The 17631-nt window shown below is 37.6% G+C and overlaps 2 protein-coding genes across 3 annotated transcripts; both read right to left on the bottom strand.

Annotated features, from left to right (window-relative positions):
* Window positions 1-205: 205 nt before the first annotated feature.
* Window positions 206-1308, bottom strand: LOC130729439 (uncharacterized). Its single transcript, XM_057581210.1, has 2 exons — window positions 1149-1308; window positions 206-1058 (listed from the first exon to the last, which is right to left on the bottom strand). The coding sequence occupies exons 1-2, from the start codon at window positions 1154-1156 to the stop codon at window positions 479-481; spliced, it is 588 nt and encodes a 195-aa protein (XP_057437193.1). The 5' UTR covers window positions 1157-1308; the 3' UTR covers window positions 206-478.
* Window positions 1309-8013: 6705 nt separating this feature from the next.
* On the bottom strand, window positions 8014-10719 carry LOC130729436 (uncharacterized). 2 transcript variants are annotated; one of them, XM_057581201.1, is made up of 5 exons: window positions 10369-10719; window positions 9611-9899; window positions 9418-9484; window positions 9052-9255; window positions 8014-8879 (listed from the first exon to the last, which is right to left on the bottom strand). In XM_057581201.1, the coding sequence occupies exons 2-5, from the start codon at window positions 9730-9732 to the stop codon at window positions 8694-8696; spliced, it is 579 nt and encodes a 192-aa protein (XP_057437184.1). In that variant the 5' UTR covers window positions 9733-9899; window positions 10369-10719; the 3' UTR covers window positions 8014-8693. The 2 variants fall into 2 exon arrangements, with proteins under 2 accessions (XP_057437184.1, XP_057437183.1); XM_057581200.1 differs by having other exon boundaries at window positions 9367-9484; window positions 10369-10713.
* Window positions 10720-17631: the final 6912 nt, after the last annotated feature.

Below are 17631 nucleotides of genomic sequence, written 5' to 3'. Positions count from 1 at the left end.
AAATCCACCCAAACCAAACAACACTAACCTAAACAATTGACTATAACCCAGATACTGAGCCCAATTTATCACCAGAAAAATCTCACTCCAGCCATATCAAAGTAGATTCCAAACAACACCACTCAATAAGTACCAAAGATTTAAATTGCCGTCATATCACAACCCTTGAAATTCTAGAAAATTGTAGATAAACACGACTGACACGGGCAAAATTGCAGCTGTCATATGGTCATGAAAACCTCTAAAACCCGAACATCGCAACCACAATTACAGATGAGTGCCACAGTTCAAAACTTGCTAACTACTGAAGTAACACGAACAATTTTTTGCCGTTGAAGGAAATAGGCAATGCCTCACTACTTGCTTACTCCAGCATTATAATACCCATTTGGGCAAACACACAAAATCACAAGAAAACACGAACCATTTCACACATAATTAACAAGCAAAAACTAGATGAGAAAAATTTGCAATAAATTCAGTGGGTAAAAGCATAAATAGCGGTGGAGATATAAACCAAAAGAGCAGAAGAAACCAGGACAACCATGACAGCAACAGCGTGAGCAGCGGACTTACTCCCACATGACAGCATCCCCAACCGGATCTCGATGACATTGACCATGGACAGCATGAGGAAGACGCAGCCCATGACGGAGCCCACGGCGGAGGCCAGCATGCCGAGCCTGAGTGCCCGGAGATTGATGTGAGCTCGGAAGGCCTCATCGACGTCCTTGCTGTTGAGGAGGTTGAGGGCGAGCTTGAGGCCCTGAGCGACAAGCGAGGAGAAGAGGAAGAAGCTGAAGGAGACGACCTCGAAGACGAGAAGCTTCTTGGCGACGTCGACGCCGGCGTCGCAGGATGAGCGGTCTTCGAGGCTGCGCTGGCCTGGGGTGGTGAGGGAGAGGCCGACGAAGACGGCGATGGTGAAGAGGGAGTTGACGTTGACTAGGCCGTCGAGCGCCGTGACGTGAACGCTGGTCGTGGAGGAGGAAGATGAGGTCCGAACGATGTCGTTTTGAGGGTTGTTGGAGTAGAACTCCTTTGGGTATTGCTCTGATCTGTAAACAACAAAGACATTAATTATTACAAAAAAGCTATGAGTGTGTGTGTTTGTGGAGAAAATTGAAAATTGAAAGAGAGATACTTACTCGTCCATTGAGAATTAATGTTGGTGAAGTTAGAGAGAGAGAGAGAGAGAGAGAGAGAGAGAGGGAGAGGTTTTGAGGGTTGAAGTTGAAGGATTATTGTTGAAGGTGACCAATTGCTTGGAGGAGTGGGACTGTGGGGAGAAAGTTTCGTTTCTAGTGGACAATAAGGGTCTTATAATAAGGGACGGAGGAAGTATCATTTATTACATCTCATACTTTCTTTATCTTTTTTTCTTTCTTTGTACATCTATCTCCTCATTTCACTTCTTTCCATCTCAAAAAGAGGTGTAAAAAAAACATTATTCTTATTGTTTCTTTTGCAGGGTAATTAGAGCATCTCTAATTGAGATTTTAAATAAGATCCGAATCTTATTAGATTTTACTATTGGAGGTATCCTACATGCATGAGATATTAGTAAAAGCTAAGATTTTTGTTTTAGCTCGCAACTCTGAAAAGTGAGATCTTAAATAAAATAATTTTTGTTTCTCTCTCATTCAGTACTAGAATCAAAATAAATAATATAAATATATTGTGTATGTGAGTCCAGCCAAATCTAAAGTAAGATTTCAAACCATTAGAGTGAAATGCTCATCGGGACCTTATGTGTGCCTTAAATCATATGTGGCAATACGGACCCACAAAAGTGAGTTAAGTTCTAAAATAAGATCACCTTGTTGGAGATGCTCTTATGAGGGTGTGTTATCTTGTGGAGCGTCGTCGTTTATTTATGTTACCCCTTTGTTGACCTCTTTTTGCAAGGTCCTTGCTTTCTGCCCCTGGACATTGTCCTTTATCTCTCTGCTAATATATTTGAATTTAAAAAAAAAAAAAACTTCAAAGAAACACTTTCTTCAATAATCACGGTAAAAGGAATTACAAACTTACTTGAATATGTTTCAAACTAATGAGCACATGTATACATTCTGCAGTCATTGTAAATGAGAAATGTAAATCATTTTCAAAAGGTATATCAAGGTTGTGATATACAGGTTTTTTTTTACTTTTTTACTAGTAGGCCCAATAATATAATTAGTATGCACTTACTTGCATGTTTTTAATCTAAAAACTGGCTAAAATATTATCATTTTGATTTTTTTACAACAACTTTTGTTTTCATGTGTCCATTCCTCTATCTTCCCAAACCTATAAGATTGTTACTTGTCTACTTCAATCTTTTCTCATTCTTGCATCACTTTTTCTCTAAAAGACGACACTTATGATGAAGTATATGCTTTATTTAATGCTCTCAATGTGTGTGCATATCCTTATTGGCATTTATTTAAGGTTTATGTCATAAATATATTGTTTGTAGTGGAGAAATATATGATCATACGATTCATCTATAGTGGTGACAAGTTGTGCTTTGATTATTCTCGTCGGATTTGTTACGTTTCTTACGTAAGATGTTCAATATTTCCTTGATTGCATGCATGTATTGTGTTAAGTTGGGTTACTCAAGAGATAAAATCTCCTTAAGGCTCATGTATACGGAAGCGTGATGATTGTGTCATTGTGTGATGAGTAACATGTTTATCTAGTTGTGAGCACACAACATGAAATTGTCTATTTGTCCATGCTCATGTATTTCCTTATTTACTAGGAATTGAATCAGATTCAATTTGTGTCATGCTATGTCCAACTCAATATATTTGCTTCATGGTCTCCATCCAACTACATTAAGCTTGTCACAACAAGGTATTAATCATGACACTCAAACATGAAGCCCTAAGATATGTCTGTTGCTAGAAAACGTATAGGGTTAGGCCGGTTAGCTCTATTTTATACCACAGATCGAGAAGTGAAGGAAAGAGAAGAGGGTGTTTCCTCATAAAGTTCATTTAGGTCCGTTGATGCTTATAACTAGCAAAGGAAGGCATGCCTAATTTAATGCTCTCGATATGTATCAATACTTGATGCTCATTCATGTCCTTGTGTATCTGGAAAATGCAGAGAACATACACATAATGGCTTATAACCCAACCGCCATATTCCAACGTTTATAACCAAGGGTCATATTCCAACAGTTATAATTTTTAAAATAGCATCTTAAAAGTAAGGTACTAGTATCTGATGCCGGGTATGCAAATTGTGAGGATTCATTGCTCCCCTTAGGTGTGTTGCCATACTACCACAGTGAATGGAGACGTGGATACATATCATCATATACAGAAGGGCTCTTCAATATGAGACTCAATGACAGGAAATGGGATAGAAAGAACTTTAAATTGTTATAAATGTGTTGGATTAGACTTAGGGGTCGACTTTTTCATCCAATAAAACCTAATTTTTCATTATAGTTGCTTGTTCCCTTTTACACAATTTATTAGAAGAGAAATGCCTAGTGACCCTTTGGAAGAACATTTAGGTGCAGAATTGGATAAAAAGATCAACCCCTAAGTGACTAAGTCTAATCCAACACATAATTTAGGTCTTGGTTCTAGTGCAAATAGGATGACAATGGGTAGGGTATGGGTAGGATACTATAGTACTCATTCTTATACCCGCGATTTTAAAAATTACCTGTACCCGTCCCCCTACCCGCGTGGGTAGCAACTTGAATGCCCGTCCCCGTACCCTCTGGATACCTATACACCCGTACCCGTGCCCATTACCCACAATTAAGCGAACCAAAATATATTTTTCTCTATTTTTGTTAATGGAAAACAAAAACAGAACTAATTTTTTTTATACAAAACACTAATATAAATACACAAGATTATATAAATACTTAAAAAATAAAAATCATTCAACTAATAATATTTTTATAGAAGGAATAAGCGAGAAATATATAACTTTAAATTTATAATTTTAGATTTATAATATAGTTCTAAAGTTGTAGGTTATTAACTTAATAATTTTAAAAATAAGTGGGAGTAAATTAGCAATGATTATGAATATTTTTAATACTCGTCACATATTTTTTTTAAAAAGTAATTTGAAAGCTATAGCTTAAGTTAATCTGTTCATATATTACCAAATAATAATAATAATAATAATAATAATAATAATATGTGTGTGCGGGTACCCATACCCGCTACTTTTTGCGGGTAATTATTCATACCCAACCTCATACTCATCTAACGGGTTTTCACCCTACCCATAGTGGGTATTTTTTGCGGGTATCCTATAAGTCCGAGACTCATTGTCATCCCTAAGTGCGATTAAAAGGAGATAGCCTGGTAGACGACCCCTTCTTATTAGGAAAAGCCTAAACAATTGGACCTGAACTTGAAATTCATACAGAAAGATTCCATTATTTGATTACTTATTCAGACTTCTTCATTTTCACATAATGTACATCTCAGTTCTAGTGCTTCTTCATCTTGACTTTAAATCATACTACTATTCAATGTTTTTTTTTTCTTCTTTTCCTCCATCTCTTGCAAATGTAACAATAACAACTACAAAACCTTGCTAAGTTATAATTGGTCTTCCTCTATCCCTCTTCACAAGACTAAAAATCACATTATCAACCATCATCACAATGTCCTCTAAATGTCTTCTTTGTACTTGTCCACACCACCTTAACCGATTTTCTGTTAGCATCTCCTTGATAAAGCCACCCCAATATCTCTTTCTTATACGACCATTGCCTATATTAGTTTCAATTTCCCTTCTCTGCCCTAGCTAACCAAATCACGGTATTTTCCTGCCAGCCCTTCAAACAAACCAAATAAGAGAATTTGGTCTTTCCTCTCCTCCCTTCCAATAAAATCCCTATATATCCCCCAAACTGCCTATAATTTGAAGCTACAGTGCCTTAAGTTATAAATATATAGGATATAAAATACAACCTACCTGCTAGAAACTGGTAAGTTAAATTATAAGTACACATTGAAAAATAAACCATGCATGAATTCTTCCGTCAATATAATTAGTTGACTTCAATAATTCTTCATGCACTACTATAACATTGCTAAATTCCGACGCTTAGAAGAGCACATGCAATTTCTAAACGAAATACTGCTCCATTAAAAGCCAAAACTAAAACAATCAATTCTTTCAAAAGCAGCTTAAAGCACACTAAGTCAAAAGGAAAAACAAAATCTGTTTAAATCAACACATAGAACATGACCAAATATTCCCATATTACAGATGTCTTACTGCTCAATAACAAAACAACTTTAATTACTATAAAAGCACTAGCACATCTCAATTTCTTTATCAAAATGTGCCTGCACCATAACTTATTGTCCTGAATCTACCTAATCATTCAAGCCTCAAGGCTCAGATCTAATACCGCCACAAGGATTTTAAACATTGCATTCATCAATCGTTGCTTCAAATAACAAAAGAACAAACAATCTAATAAACCAAAGTGATTCTGGACCTTTCATATACGGTGAACCAATCATATTTCACTTAAACACGCAGGTCTCTTTTTCTTGCCAAAATGCGAACAATTTAGCTATGTCAAGACTCAAGACTTGCAAACTTAAAATTCCAAAATCAGTTTGAAACTGTGGTCTCCTTTTCTATAGCTAAAATGTGAACAAAAAAGTGGTATAGACACTCAAGTGGGGTTTTCCATACCCAAATGATAACCAAATATATGATGTGAGGGGGAGAGAAGAATGAGGTATATGTGGGGTGCCATAACCATTGAGGTGTTTGAAAATCGGGATTGTAAAATTACTTGTTAAGGTTAGGGATGATCAGTTTTGCTCACACGACTGCATTGAACCAGGGATGTGCCTTCTACCCATTTCACAAAAGAAAAAAAAATGTGAAAACACCATAGTAAATACATAGAATCGGAATCCAAAACACACAACAGATGATTAACCAAAAGAGCTGTTACGTTAACATTAACAACATCCAAAGACGGCCAGTACACTTACACGTTCGACCACTCTTACAATCACCTCACCACACTACATCACAAATGGGAGAATTTTCCAGCCTTCCTATACTAATAACTATAAGTACTCCCCTAAAATACATGTTAATACCATTAATCTGACAGTGTTCTACTTTTCTTTATAGAAAAATACAACAATGTCTGATTTCATGGTTGTTTAGGTGCACCTAGGCACTTGGCTACTCATCACAAAAACACGGACGCAACGCAAATAGTTATTTTATAACAAGGCCAATGACAACCAGCACCAATGTTCAAAACACGAAATACATAAAAAATAAAAAAAAAAAGATCAACAACAACTCACTTCAGCATATAGTCAAGAAACTGAAACAAAATGGTGTTCAGAAAAATTTGAAGCGCCTAATGTGACTGAAGCTAACACACTGCAAACTCAAGGCTTGCTGTATATATACACGATGCTGAGCAGGTTATAGGTAAAGTGCTGGTACTTAGCTGTCAGGTATCTATATTTTTCTTAAAAATATATGACATATGATATATGATTTGTATCTGTAATCTGTGTAATTGAAAATGGAAAATACAGGTCATTGAATGCAGCAGATATCCTCTACCAGCTATTATGTGATAGACTATAATCTATTCTAGTTGTATAGGGTATATTATGTTATTTTAGAAATCAATACAGTTATTTACCGTTGTTATCTTTTATTATCCTTTTAATATTTAACAATACTTAAGGATTAGTTTTACTTCCTCTCCACCAACAACACCCACCACCAGCAGTGGAGCTTTTCTTCCTTGTTTTGTGCGAGCTGGTTAGATAATAGAGAAAAAAAACTCTTTCAATCAAATAAAATATTTGAAAAGATCTCGGTTTAAGATAAATTCATGAGGAAGTGGAATCTCTTTGGGATCTACTCCAACGTTTTTTTCGAATATTAGTTTCTAGTTTCCAATTCACAACGATTTTTTTTTCTTCAAGTCCAAAAAATTCTTATTAATTTATACATAGGTTATCGATTTCCCGCAACGAGCGCAACCCTCGTGTTTAGTTGCTAACGTTGAGTTTGGAACCCTGAGCAGACTGCTGCATCAAAAAACTAAATCACAAGCTTTTGACAAAAAACGAGCAGACGAGTTGCAACCTACAATCCGAACTGAGGACGGGTTTTTGGAGTTAGCTCACCCTCGCGGGATAATGACTACAACATGGTGTATATATTCACAAAAAGTTTGCCTACCATACCAATTCATATCACTTGTCTTATTCAATTCAATATGCTAATATGTTAATGACATTGGTTATAGTGTCTAGCTTGTGTTATCAGTCATGAGTAATCAGTTGAGTTGATAGAAGATCTCCCAGATTAAATGAACTCTAGACTATAGACTCACGATATGTGAGTACAAATCATATCAGCTTTTGTGCTTTTCTATATATGATGCAATGCGTGAAAGGATGAAGATGGGGAATGTTTGGAAATTTGAATGCTGAAATAATAATCCCATAGTATTGTTGTTTACCTACTTATATTCATAATAAAAATGAAAATAGAAATAAGAAACTAAATCAGCACATGTATTGGAGATTTGAAATTAGAAAATTAGAAAATAGAGAGGCTTGACAACAATTCTGCATACTTGGTACTTAAGTGCTTGTTCCAACCTGATTTGATCCACACATTTGATATATTTAACTTTGTGCGAAATAACCAACAATGAGAACCACTGGAATGATAATGAATACACAGTGGATTGTTTCTCCCACACAAAACAATTTAACAGTCCACAGGGTATTCACAAAGTAGAAAGCTCTATTAAAGATGAGGTCAAACAAGTTAAAAGCCCATGTCAATGCTCAGCAAAGATTGATTAGATATTTAGGCCAGAATTCATAATTCATCACATAACTATTATATATAAAAAAATAGCTTCACAACATAGCATGTGCTGGAACTACCAGCTACATGACATAGATGCCTACATATCACATTAGATTTGAAATATAATTAAAACAACATTGGATTGGAGTGTGTAACTATGCTCAGAGAATAGTGACCAGTTCCAATCCATGTGTCAAAAAGACATACTTGATTTTAGACAACCCTATATATACTATTTAATATAATCAAAAGTTTTGGAAGATGTCATATAAGACATTCTTCATCAGTAAAATGTAAGACATTCTGCATATAGTCTGCAACATCCTTGTGGTGGCTCCAATGTAACTCAAGCAACAGATTCATCGTCATCTTCATCTGAGATGACAATTATGCCATCACCATCAACCAATTTCTTCATGACTTTCACAGCCTCATTCTGAACAACCTCAACCTTGACCTTTATATTGATTCCACATATATCCAAATTGTCATACATGTCTTCTTCTCCGGAAGAATCAATGATTTCAAACACATTTTCATTAGAACCATACTCATCATCAACTACAACACTGATGTCTTCAGCAGTGACATCTAAAGTACGCATCCCTTCATCAGCAGAACAAACAGGCGCAAACACTCCATGTCCTACACTGCCAATATATGGTGCCACATCGATCTTCTCCATTTTCTCAGACTTTCCATCATCAGCAGCAACCAATACAGCGTCTTCATCGTCTATGTCTCCATGTCCAAACAATGATTCATCCGGGTTCTGCTTTCCATCAACCATCATCTCAGCAGCCAGATCAGCAAACCGTGCATCGGCCATATTGTGCTCACCACCGTCGACCCTCTTCAACATCAGACCCAAGGTCATGCAACAACTTCCTACGCAATCGACGTATCCCATGTTCAGAGCTGCTCGATTCAGATGAGCCAGCGACTTGACCGTTCAAACTGGAACTATGATCATCTGCAGCATTTGTGTTTTCAATTTTGGGAAATGGTGGGCTGAACATTGCCTATTACAAAATAGCATAAGGATATCAGCACCCTTGCATGTACCGTATAAATGTATACAGATTCATCCCTTCAACAAATAAATAATAAATAAACTAGAAAGATTATATGTATCCAACTATTGCATCCTGGTATTAAATTCATTCCAACGAAATATAATGTTCAAAGTTATACCTTATTGGGTGTGACAATATCATCATTCTCATGGAACATATCAATGATTTCCAAATCAGTGCATATCCTCATAACTTCATAGTATTCATCCTTGCAATACATCCCCCCACCATTACTGCGGACCTTGAAGAGCATCCCTTGACCCACTAGATTCTCCTCAATATCATCAGGGTACTCACCATCGGGTATCACCTTATTCTCCAGCTAAAATGAATCAAATAATATGTAAGTATCAATTTCTAAGCACATCGTCTATGTAAATATATATCATGGGGCATCCAAATGGTTTGGATTATTAAGACCAACAAAACCTACATCAATGGTATTGATAAGCTCCTCGCATGAAAAACCAGCAAGTTCTCCTACCTCACCATTGTATAAGACAAACACAGCAATGTCCACACCATCAAACACTTCAACTTTGATGCGGAACCTGCATACATTATCAATTGCAGATTGTTGAGACATGGCACTCAAGAAACAAGACCAATGTTTAATACTTCCACTTCTCCTAATGAAAGAATGAAAGAGTGATAAAAATTTCATACAACATGCATACCTGTTGATCATTTGCCCTACACTGCGACCACATTTCAGGCAATCATGCTTAGGATGGATATGCCCAATATCCATTCCTAAGAACTCCAACAATTGCACCATGGACAATGTATATGCCCACATGCTTGTGTAGTTGTTGATAATTGTTAATAATGGTGAATTTAATCAAAGAAATCACAGTTGTTGAAAGATTCATTTTAGAATGGGGTGAAGACATATTAGTGATCATTTGATGGCCTATCAATTTATGTAGATGAGACAGAGCAGCAACCTCACGAGATCACCAGAACCTAACCAATAGAAAATAGATGGAACGAGTAAATTAATGACAAAACAGTAAGAGGAACCGGATAAAAAGATTGAAATATTTTAGCAAAGACAAACAAAGAATTTAAAGAGAAAAAAGGGTATGCTTTTTCTGTTAAAAAGCCTGCGCTTTGGTTGTGAGGCATGGCTGAGCTCTGTCGGTATGTGGTGGTTCTGATCAGTTGGATTATGGTGGAAGGCCTTGGTCGCAGGCTGTGGATGGTGATTGACAGGGAGGAGCAGTGAGGTGGTGGTGGTTAATGGGTCTGGCTTCTAATGATATCAAGATTATGAAGGAAGATAATGTACTCTTGCCTTGTTCTGTTAAATTTATTATATTGAAGACCATTATTTATATTTAAGAAAGAACATGATGTAGTACTTCAGTTTCCAGCATGCCAACACAGTTCTTATACAAACATTTCAATGACATAACATAACATGTAGGTTTACCTCTGGACAGTGATCTTGAAACTGTGCTCCTCTTTCTTCTGTTTTCTCAATTAGTTGATGCAAGCCTCCTATATATATTCTTCCTTCTCTTCATCTCTTTTACGAAAAGAATTCAGGGAAATCTCAGATGATGGCGCTGTTTGGCTTCTTTCTTAACTAGAAACAATTGGAAGAGAGTCTAGCTGAGAGAAAGAGTTGGAAGTGTATGAAAGGATGAAAGCAGCTTGCACCCTTATCCCTGTATTTATCAAGCTATCCCTCACTTTCTCCTATTTAATTCGATTTGATTTTAGTGGTTGGAAGTTGAAACCTCTCGAGGCTTGGACCTTACTACTGGCTAGGAAGTAGGAAGAGACTACTCTTTCTGATTTGGGCTGATACTCAAAGCGATTAGACACCCATCTTTCTCAAACTGAGTAAACTTTATTACCTACGCCCTACGCTTGCACTTAGAGCAACTCCAATGCTAAAGGGCTCTTAAACACTATTCTGTACTATTCATGTGGGCCCGTACTGTCACATCAGACTTAAGAGCCTGAAGCAAATTTTACTCCAACCCATGGGTTCTTAAATTACTATTACAAGGGTCCCACCATACAACATTAATTTATAATATTTACTTTCACCCAATTTAGATTTAAAATTTAATATTAAATCAATACTATAATTAAATTTAATTATTTCCTTTTAATTTCCTTAATACTACAATTAAATATTAATGTTTGGGCTGAAAGTAAAAAAAAAATTGGGCTGAAAGTAAAAAAAAAAAAATTGGACTGAAAGTGAGATGACCGGGTAAACCGGTCAACTCAAGCCCTAACGAGAAAAAACCGGCTCCAGCCGGTCCAGAACGGCTTGATGACCAGCTCAGCAGGTCACCCCATATATAAACATCATTTCCTCTCCCTTCCTCACATTTTAACCTAGCCGCTCCTCTCTCTTTCTCTCTGGTTCTTCATCTTCTTCCGCTTCTCTTCCTCTGATTTTTTCCTTTTCTTCTGGTCTTCTTCAAACCATATTCTTCCTCATCCTCTCTTCTTGCCCCCTCCACCATTTCCGCCCCCAACCGCCACCAAAGCTTCAAACTGGACCCAACCCTACCCCAACGCCCCCAAGCAACGATTTTTTCACCAAATCGGAGTCAACAAGCACATGGATCGGACATGCAACGATCTAATGATGAATTTTTTTATTGTAAATATCAATGTGCAGGGTAAAAGTTTGATTATTTATTGTAAAATTTTGAATTTTTGTTGTAAAGTTTGATTTTTTTATGTAAAGTTTGAATTTTTATTCATAAAGTTTTGATTTTGTTTCTATTAATGGTGCTTCTTCCCATTCTTTTGTTGATTTAGTATTCAGTTCCTTCCCTCTAAAATCAGTTGATGAACAAGTGAGAGAAAAAAACAATATTTTAACTAAGAGCCCAAAAAGCAAAGGCTCTTGCGCAAGAGCCTCTGCACTGTAGTTAAGGGCTTCTTCCTGCCAACTCAACACTCTCCAATGCAGGAAAAAAATAAGAGCCGGCTCTTAGCAACTCCAGCTGGGCTAAGAGCCCAGCATTGGAGTTGCTCTTAGAGCAACTCCAATGCTTAGGCTCTTATTTGGACTTTTATACACTATTCAGCACTATTCTACACTATTTATGTGCCACGTCAGACTTAAGAGCCTGCTAAGAGCCTGAAGCAGATTTTGCTCCAATGCATGGGCTCTTAAATTACTATTACAAGGGTCCCATTGTGTCCCACCATACAACATTAAATAATGATATTTATTTTCACCTAATTTAGATTTAAAATTTAATAGTATATCAATACTTCAACTAGAAATTAATTTAATTATTACTTATACTAATGTAAAATGATGAAGTGCACACTATATATAATGTATAAAAGCTGAAAATGGGAGAGAAACGGTCTGATAACCGGCCAAACCAGTCAGACAACCTAAAACGGTTAAAAAACCGGCTCCAGCCGGTCAAAACCGGTCTGAAACCGGTCCACAACGGGAGGGTGACCTGCTGGGCAGGTCACCCTATATATAAACCCATCAAGAGCCCCATTTGTGAACCCTAGCCGCCTCTCCCCCTCCCCCCCCCCCTCGAAACCCTCTTCTCCTCCCCTCTTCTCTTCTTCTTCTTCTCCTCCCCTCTTCTCTTCTCTTCTTCTTCTTCTCCCCTCTGAAACCCAACCCACCTCTGCAACCCCACCACCACCACTGAAACCCAACCCACCGAAAGCCTCTTCTTCTTCTTCTCCTCCCCTCTTCTCTTCTTCTCCCCTGCCTCCTCGAAACCCCCTTCCCTTCTTCTCCCCTCTTCTCTTCTTCTTCTTCTCCCCTCTGAAACCCAACCCACCTCTGCAACCCCACCACCACCACTGAAACCCAACCCACCGAAACCCAACCTCACCACTGAAACCCAAAACCCACCTCACCACCACTGAAACCCAAAACCCACCTCACCCCCACCGAAACCCAACCCACATCACCGCCTCAAACACCCACCACCACAGCCAAAATCCACCTCACCGCCCCCAAATCGACTTACCACCACCCAAATCGGAGCCACCAGATCAGATCAGGGGAAAGGAAGCCCCTTTTCGCACATTCAAGTCTCCCTTTCAACAAGATCGGACATGCAAGGCTCAGAATTTTTTTTTTTTCCTATGTAAATATCAGTTGCAGTGTAAAAGTTTGATTTTGGTTGTAAAGTTTGGATTTTTTTTTTAAAAAATTGATTTTGGTTTTGTTCTTGTGTTAGTTTATTTCAAATCTGTTCTTCTTCTTCTTCCCTTCTACCGTTTCTTCCCTATGAAAGTAGTTGATGAGGAGCATGTGAGAGAAAATAATCGTTTTTTAATATAAGAGCTCATTAAGCAGGAGCTCTTGCAGAAGAGCCTCTGGACTGTAGCTAAGAGCTTTAAGGCTCTCTCCAATGCAGGGAAAAAATAAGAGCCGGCTCTTAGCAACTCCAGCTGGCCTAAGAGCCCAGCGTTGGAGTTGCTCTTAGAGCAACTCCAACCCACAATTCCTTAACTGGTTTCTTAACACACTATTCAGCACTATTCTTGTGGGCCCGTACTGCCACATCAAACTTAAGGAACTCCTAAAGAACTGAACCAGATTTTGCTTTAACCCATGATTTCTTAAATTACTATTTGAAGGGTCTCACCCATGTCCCACCACACAACATAAATTAATAATATTTACTTTCACCCAATTTAGATTTAAAATTTAATATTAAATAAATACTTCAACTTAAAAATAATTTAATTAAAAAAAAGCCCAATTTACTTCAATTTACTCAAATTGTGAAAAAAAGGCCCAATTCAACTTCACCCAATTTACTCAAAAAAATCGGTTAATTCAAAAAAAAACCCAAACGGGCAGAAAACCGGGTCCAGCCGGTCAAAACCGGTCTGGACCGGTCCATAACGGTGGGATGACCGGCTTAGCCGGTCACCCACTATATATACTTCCTTATCCCTCCCTCACTCAAACCCTAGCCGTTTCCCCTTTCTTCTTCCTCTTCTCTTCTTCCTCTCCTCTTTTCTTCTTCCAGCCCCGCCACCAAACCCAAGTCACCGCCACCAAACCCACCTCACCGCCACCAAACACCCACAACCTCAAACAAAACCCACCTCTCCGCCACCAAACACCCACAACCACAACCACAACCAAAACCACCTCACCGCCACTGACCCGCCACCAAACCCACCTCACCGCCTCCTCACCGCCACCAAACACCCACCACCGCAACCAAAACTTACCCCAGCCGCCACCAAAGCTTCAATCTGGACCCAAATCGCCCCTCAAGCACTGGATCGGAGACATGCAAGCCTTCCTCAAGCGCCACCCTCCGCCACCGCCACCAGATCGGAGAAAAACAACCGGATCAAGCTTTCCTTACACCCTTCAGCTTCTGTAATTTTTTTTTCATTTTTCTTTGTAAAAATTTAATCTTCTGAAGCTTTGTAATTATTTTCTATTTTTATTGTTTGAATAAAATTGTAGGTAGTTCATGCAATCTGTTTCTACTATTTCTTCCCTCTGAAATCTGTTGGAAGTGAATGTGAGAGATAGTATGATATTTTAATTAAGGAACTGATAAAGCAGAGTTGCTTGCAGAAGCAACTCTGCCCACTTTTCCTTAGCTAAGGAACCGTAAGGAACCCTGCTCCAATGGGTAAGAAACTGGCCCTTGGTTTCTTAGCACCTCCAACCTGGTTAAGAAACCAGCGTTGGAGTTGCTCTTATTGCCAATGTTGCTTTCATCCCCTGTTTTGCTACTGGGCTGAGTGTACTGCTCTGTTTCTCTTTTGTTTCCAGCGTTTTTCTTCACTACTACACTGTACACCTATGGACAACACGGCCATGTCTTAGAGTACCACGTCCCTTCTCACCTTTTTTTATGTTTACTTTTTTTTCTTTTGCATTTTTTCCAAAGGAAAAAAAATTTGGAAAAAAACTATAGCGATAATAGTAATCATATATTTTTGTCATAACTGTCTCTGAATTATAGCTAAAGTTGTGAGAGCTGAGAAACATATGAGTTGGGGAGAGAAAGATCTAAATATTGTTCTCTAGAGGTGTAATTTATCTTTCCGATGTACAAAAAAATATTTTTTGTCTTAATAGGTAGTAAGTACTACCACATGTCAAAACTGGCGAAAATCAAGGGTTTTTTTTTTTCTGAACTGGTTAGGTTGATTCGTACCAAAATTTGTTCGGGTGAAGAAAATTGGCTTTAAGTAGTTTAGATCGACCGGTTTCGATTTAAGCTCCAGCCCGACCGAATCGACTAAAGTAGATTTTTTAAAAAAAAAAAAAAAAAAAACTCGAAACTGCAATGGCTTAGGCCCTCTATCTCTCTCACCATGAGCGGTTCCAAGGTCTGGCTAGCCAAAATGCTTAAGTAAAATTAGACAATAAATACATTAAAATTACAAAGTATATTAAATATTTAGACAATAAAATTAAAGTAGGATCAATATTAAAGAGGAATACATTAATTATTTATAAAAAAATATTAATCCATAAATTTATAAAGTACATCAGTGTTAAAAAGCAAGAAATAAAATAACACAAAATCAGCACATGATTAGCTTAAAATATATCATCATAACTGGGACAAAAACCAATGATGAATAGTAGTCAAAATGCTTCTCCTTATGTTTGGATTGGGTGTTTAATTGAGAATGAGACAATTTGTCATCACAATAGGTTATTCACGCCGCAATGCTCGCAATCGCAATTTAAAACCATATGTCAAACGTTAGATACTCAGATGTAGGCTATTAGATTTCGGCTTAATCTTGTCCAGGCTCTACAAAAATCATGGTTTCGCCACTGACTCTCACCTTTCAACGGCACATGCCCTCTAGCCTCAAATCCCCAACCCTACCCGCACTCTCCAGTCTCTCCATCACTCACACTCTCAACATCTCCAACCTCGTCCTTACGAAGCTTCATCTTCTCATACATATACCAAATCTCTATTGTTGATCTTCTTGCATGCGTAAAATCCAAACCCTAGAGGATACGAGGTAATAAACAATCAATAGGTTAATCAACAGTGTTATAAAACTCGGACCGGACCGGCCGGTTGAACCGGTCAGACCGGAACCCGGCCATATAGCCGGTTCGAGCCAGTGATTGGATCGGAGGTGCAATCGAACCGGAAAAAACCGTTAAACTCGGCCGGTTTAGTGTAAAAATCGGCGACTCGGCCGGTAATGGTTGGACCGGTTGTGTTTGAAAGGTGAAAAAAATCTCAGATTTGTAGAGGCAAACTCATCTTTTACGAAGTAGAAGCAGTAGGAATCCAAGAAACAGCGCAGTAGGAGAAACAATTGAATGTATGAAAAAAAATGTAGAGGAGACAGCACAGTAGGAGAAGCAGTAGGAATTTATGAAAAAAAAAGTTGAAGAGGAAAGCACTGTGCTGCATGAATAAAGAGACGGCGCAGTAAAAGAACTAAAGAAGTTATAAGGAGGAAGATAGGGTTTAGAAGTTGGGTCATTTTATGCTAGCCCCATGTAAAGTTGGGTTCATTATAGTGTTTTTTTTATACTCTTTCTCTACTTATTGCTTACTGCTACGTAATGTTACTAATGTACCAGCCCCTTTTTTTTAAACATGCTAACAGTTGCTGTGTTTTTTAATAGTCTTCTTCTTTTCCATTCAAATCCTAACTTATAAATATATACAAAAATGAAAGATAATAAAAATGAAGTTATTAATAACAAATTGACAAGATAAATTATTAAATTTTTTAATTATACAGTAGTTATTTAAATAATTGTGATATAAATTTTAATTTTATGTTATGTCTAACCTATTATGAATTTTTTTTAATGTAAACCGAGTCAAACGGTTCAACCAGTGACCCAGTGGTCAGACCAGTGATCCATTGACCCAGTGCCCTGACCAAGTCGATCACCGGGCCGAGTTTAATAACACTGTTAATCAACATGTGTTGTTTTAAGTCCATATCCATATTGACACAAAAGGCCACAGTCTATAACTTACCACTCATTGAATGACCATAAAATGCTATTCCACTTTGCTGGGTCACGTTCAACCTCTATTTGCAAAGAGAGAAACGATTAGTACAACATTCATGTGCCCCCAACAGGTGTTGCACCAGCGACACAAACCAGGGGAGTGGAGAAGAAGGCGTAGTAACTACGTCGGAGATTGCGGTTTCTGAAAGTCAAACAAAAAAAGTGAAACCCAAATTACAATTATGCCTAGAAGAGTTTGATATTCTAAAACTAAATTATTTAGTTTTTTAGTCCATAAAAAAAAGGTGTGACTTGTTAACTTACTCCTTCTAAAATTTTAGTGAGTAAGTTAAAAAAAACCCTATATATATCTTCTAAGAAAGATGTTTTTTTTTTTCAAAAATGCAACTGCCACCTTTGTTCTACTCGCAGTTACGTAAAGCTCATTCGAGGCGCAAGCTTGCGATGCGCGCATCACTTTCAAAGTCCCTCATCCAAGGTAGCATCTCTGATACGATCAACACCCTTGTTCAACGCGCAGACATGAAATAGCCTCCTTTTAAGGCACAAGCCTCCGGTGCCTCTATGACACCATCTAGTACCCCATCCAAGGTTATATAGATTATATGCACCAAACTTAGCACATTTGTAACTTACTTAAGGGTCTATCAATGACTTATAGATCATTTGGACTAACAAAGTAAGCAGTGATTTTTCAGTTGAAACATTTTCTATAATAAAATAATAATTTTCTAA

The sequence above is a fragment of the Lotus japonicus genome, chromosome 1 (genome assembly GCF_012489685.1).
Source record: "Lotus japonicus ecotype B-129 chromosome 1, LjGifu_v1.2".
NCBI lineage: Eukaryota > Viridiplantae > Streptophyta > Magnoliopsida > Fabales > Fabaceae > Lotus > Lotus japonicus.
Note: the sequence above shows the minus strand (reverse complement) of the source record. Positions and strands in the feature narration are given on the sequence as shown.

What these genes read in the sequence shown, in the direction of transcription:
- LOC130729436 (XM_057581200.1), bottom strand. Translation starts at nt 9,732, where the DNA reads ATGTGGGCATATACATTGTCCATGGTGCAATTGTTGGAGTTCTTAGGA. An exon ending in GTAGGGCAAATGATCAACAG is followed by an intron (nt 9,485 to 9,610) that starts GTATGCATGTTG and finishes TAATGTATGCAG; the next exon opens with GTTCCGCATCAAAGTTGAAG. An exon ending in AGCTTATCAATACCATTGAT is followed by an intron (nt 9,256 to 9,366) that starts GTAGGTTTTGTT and finishes GATTCATTTTAG; the next exon opens with CTGGAGAATAAGGTGATACC.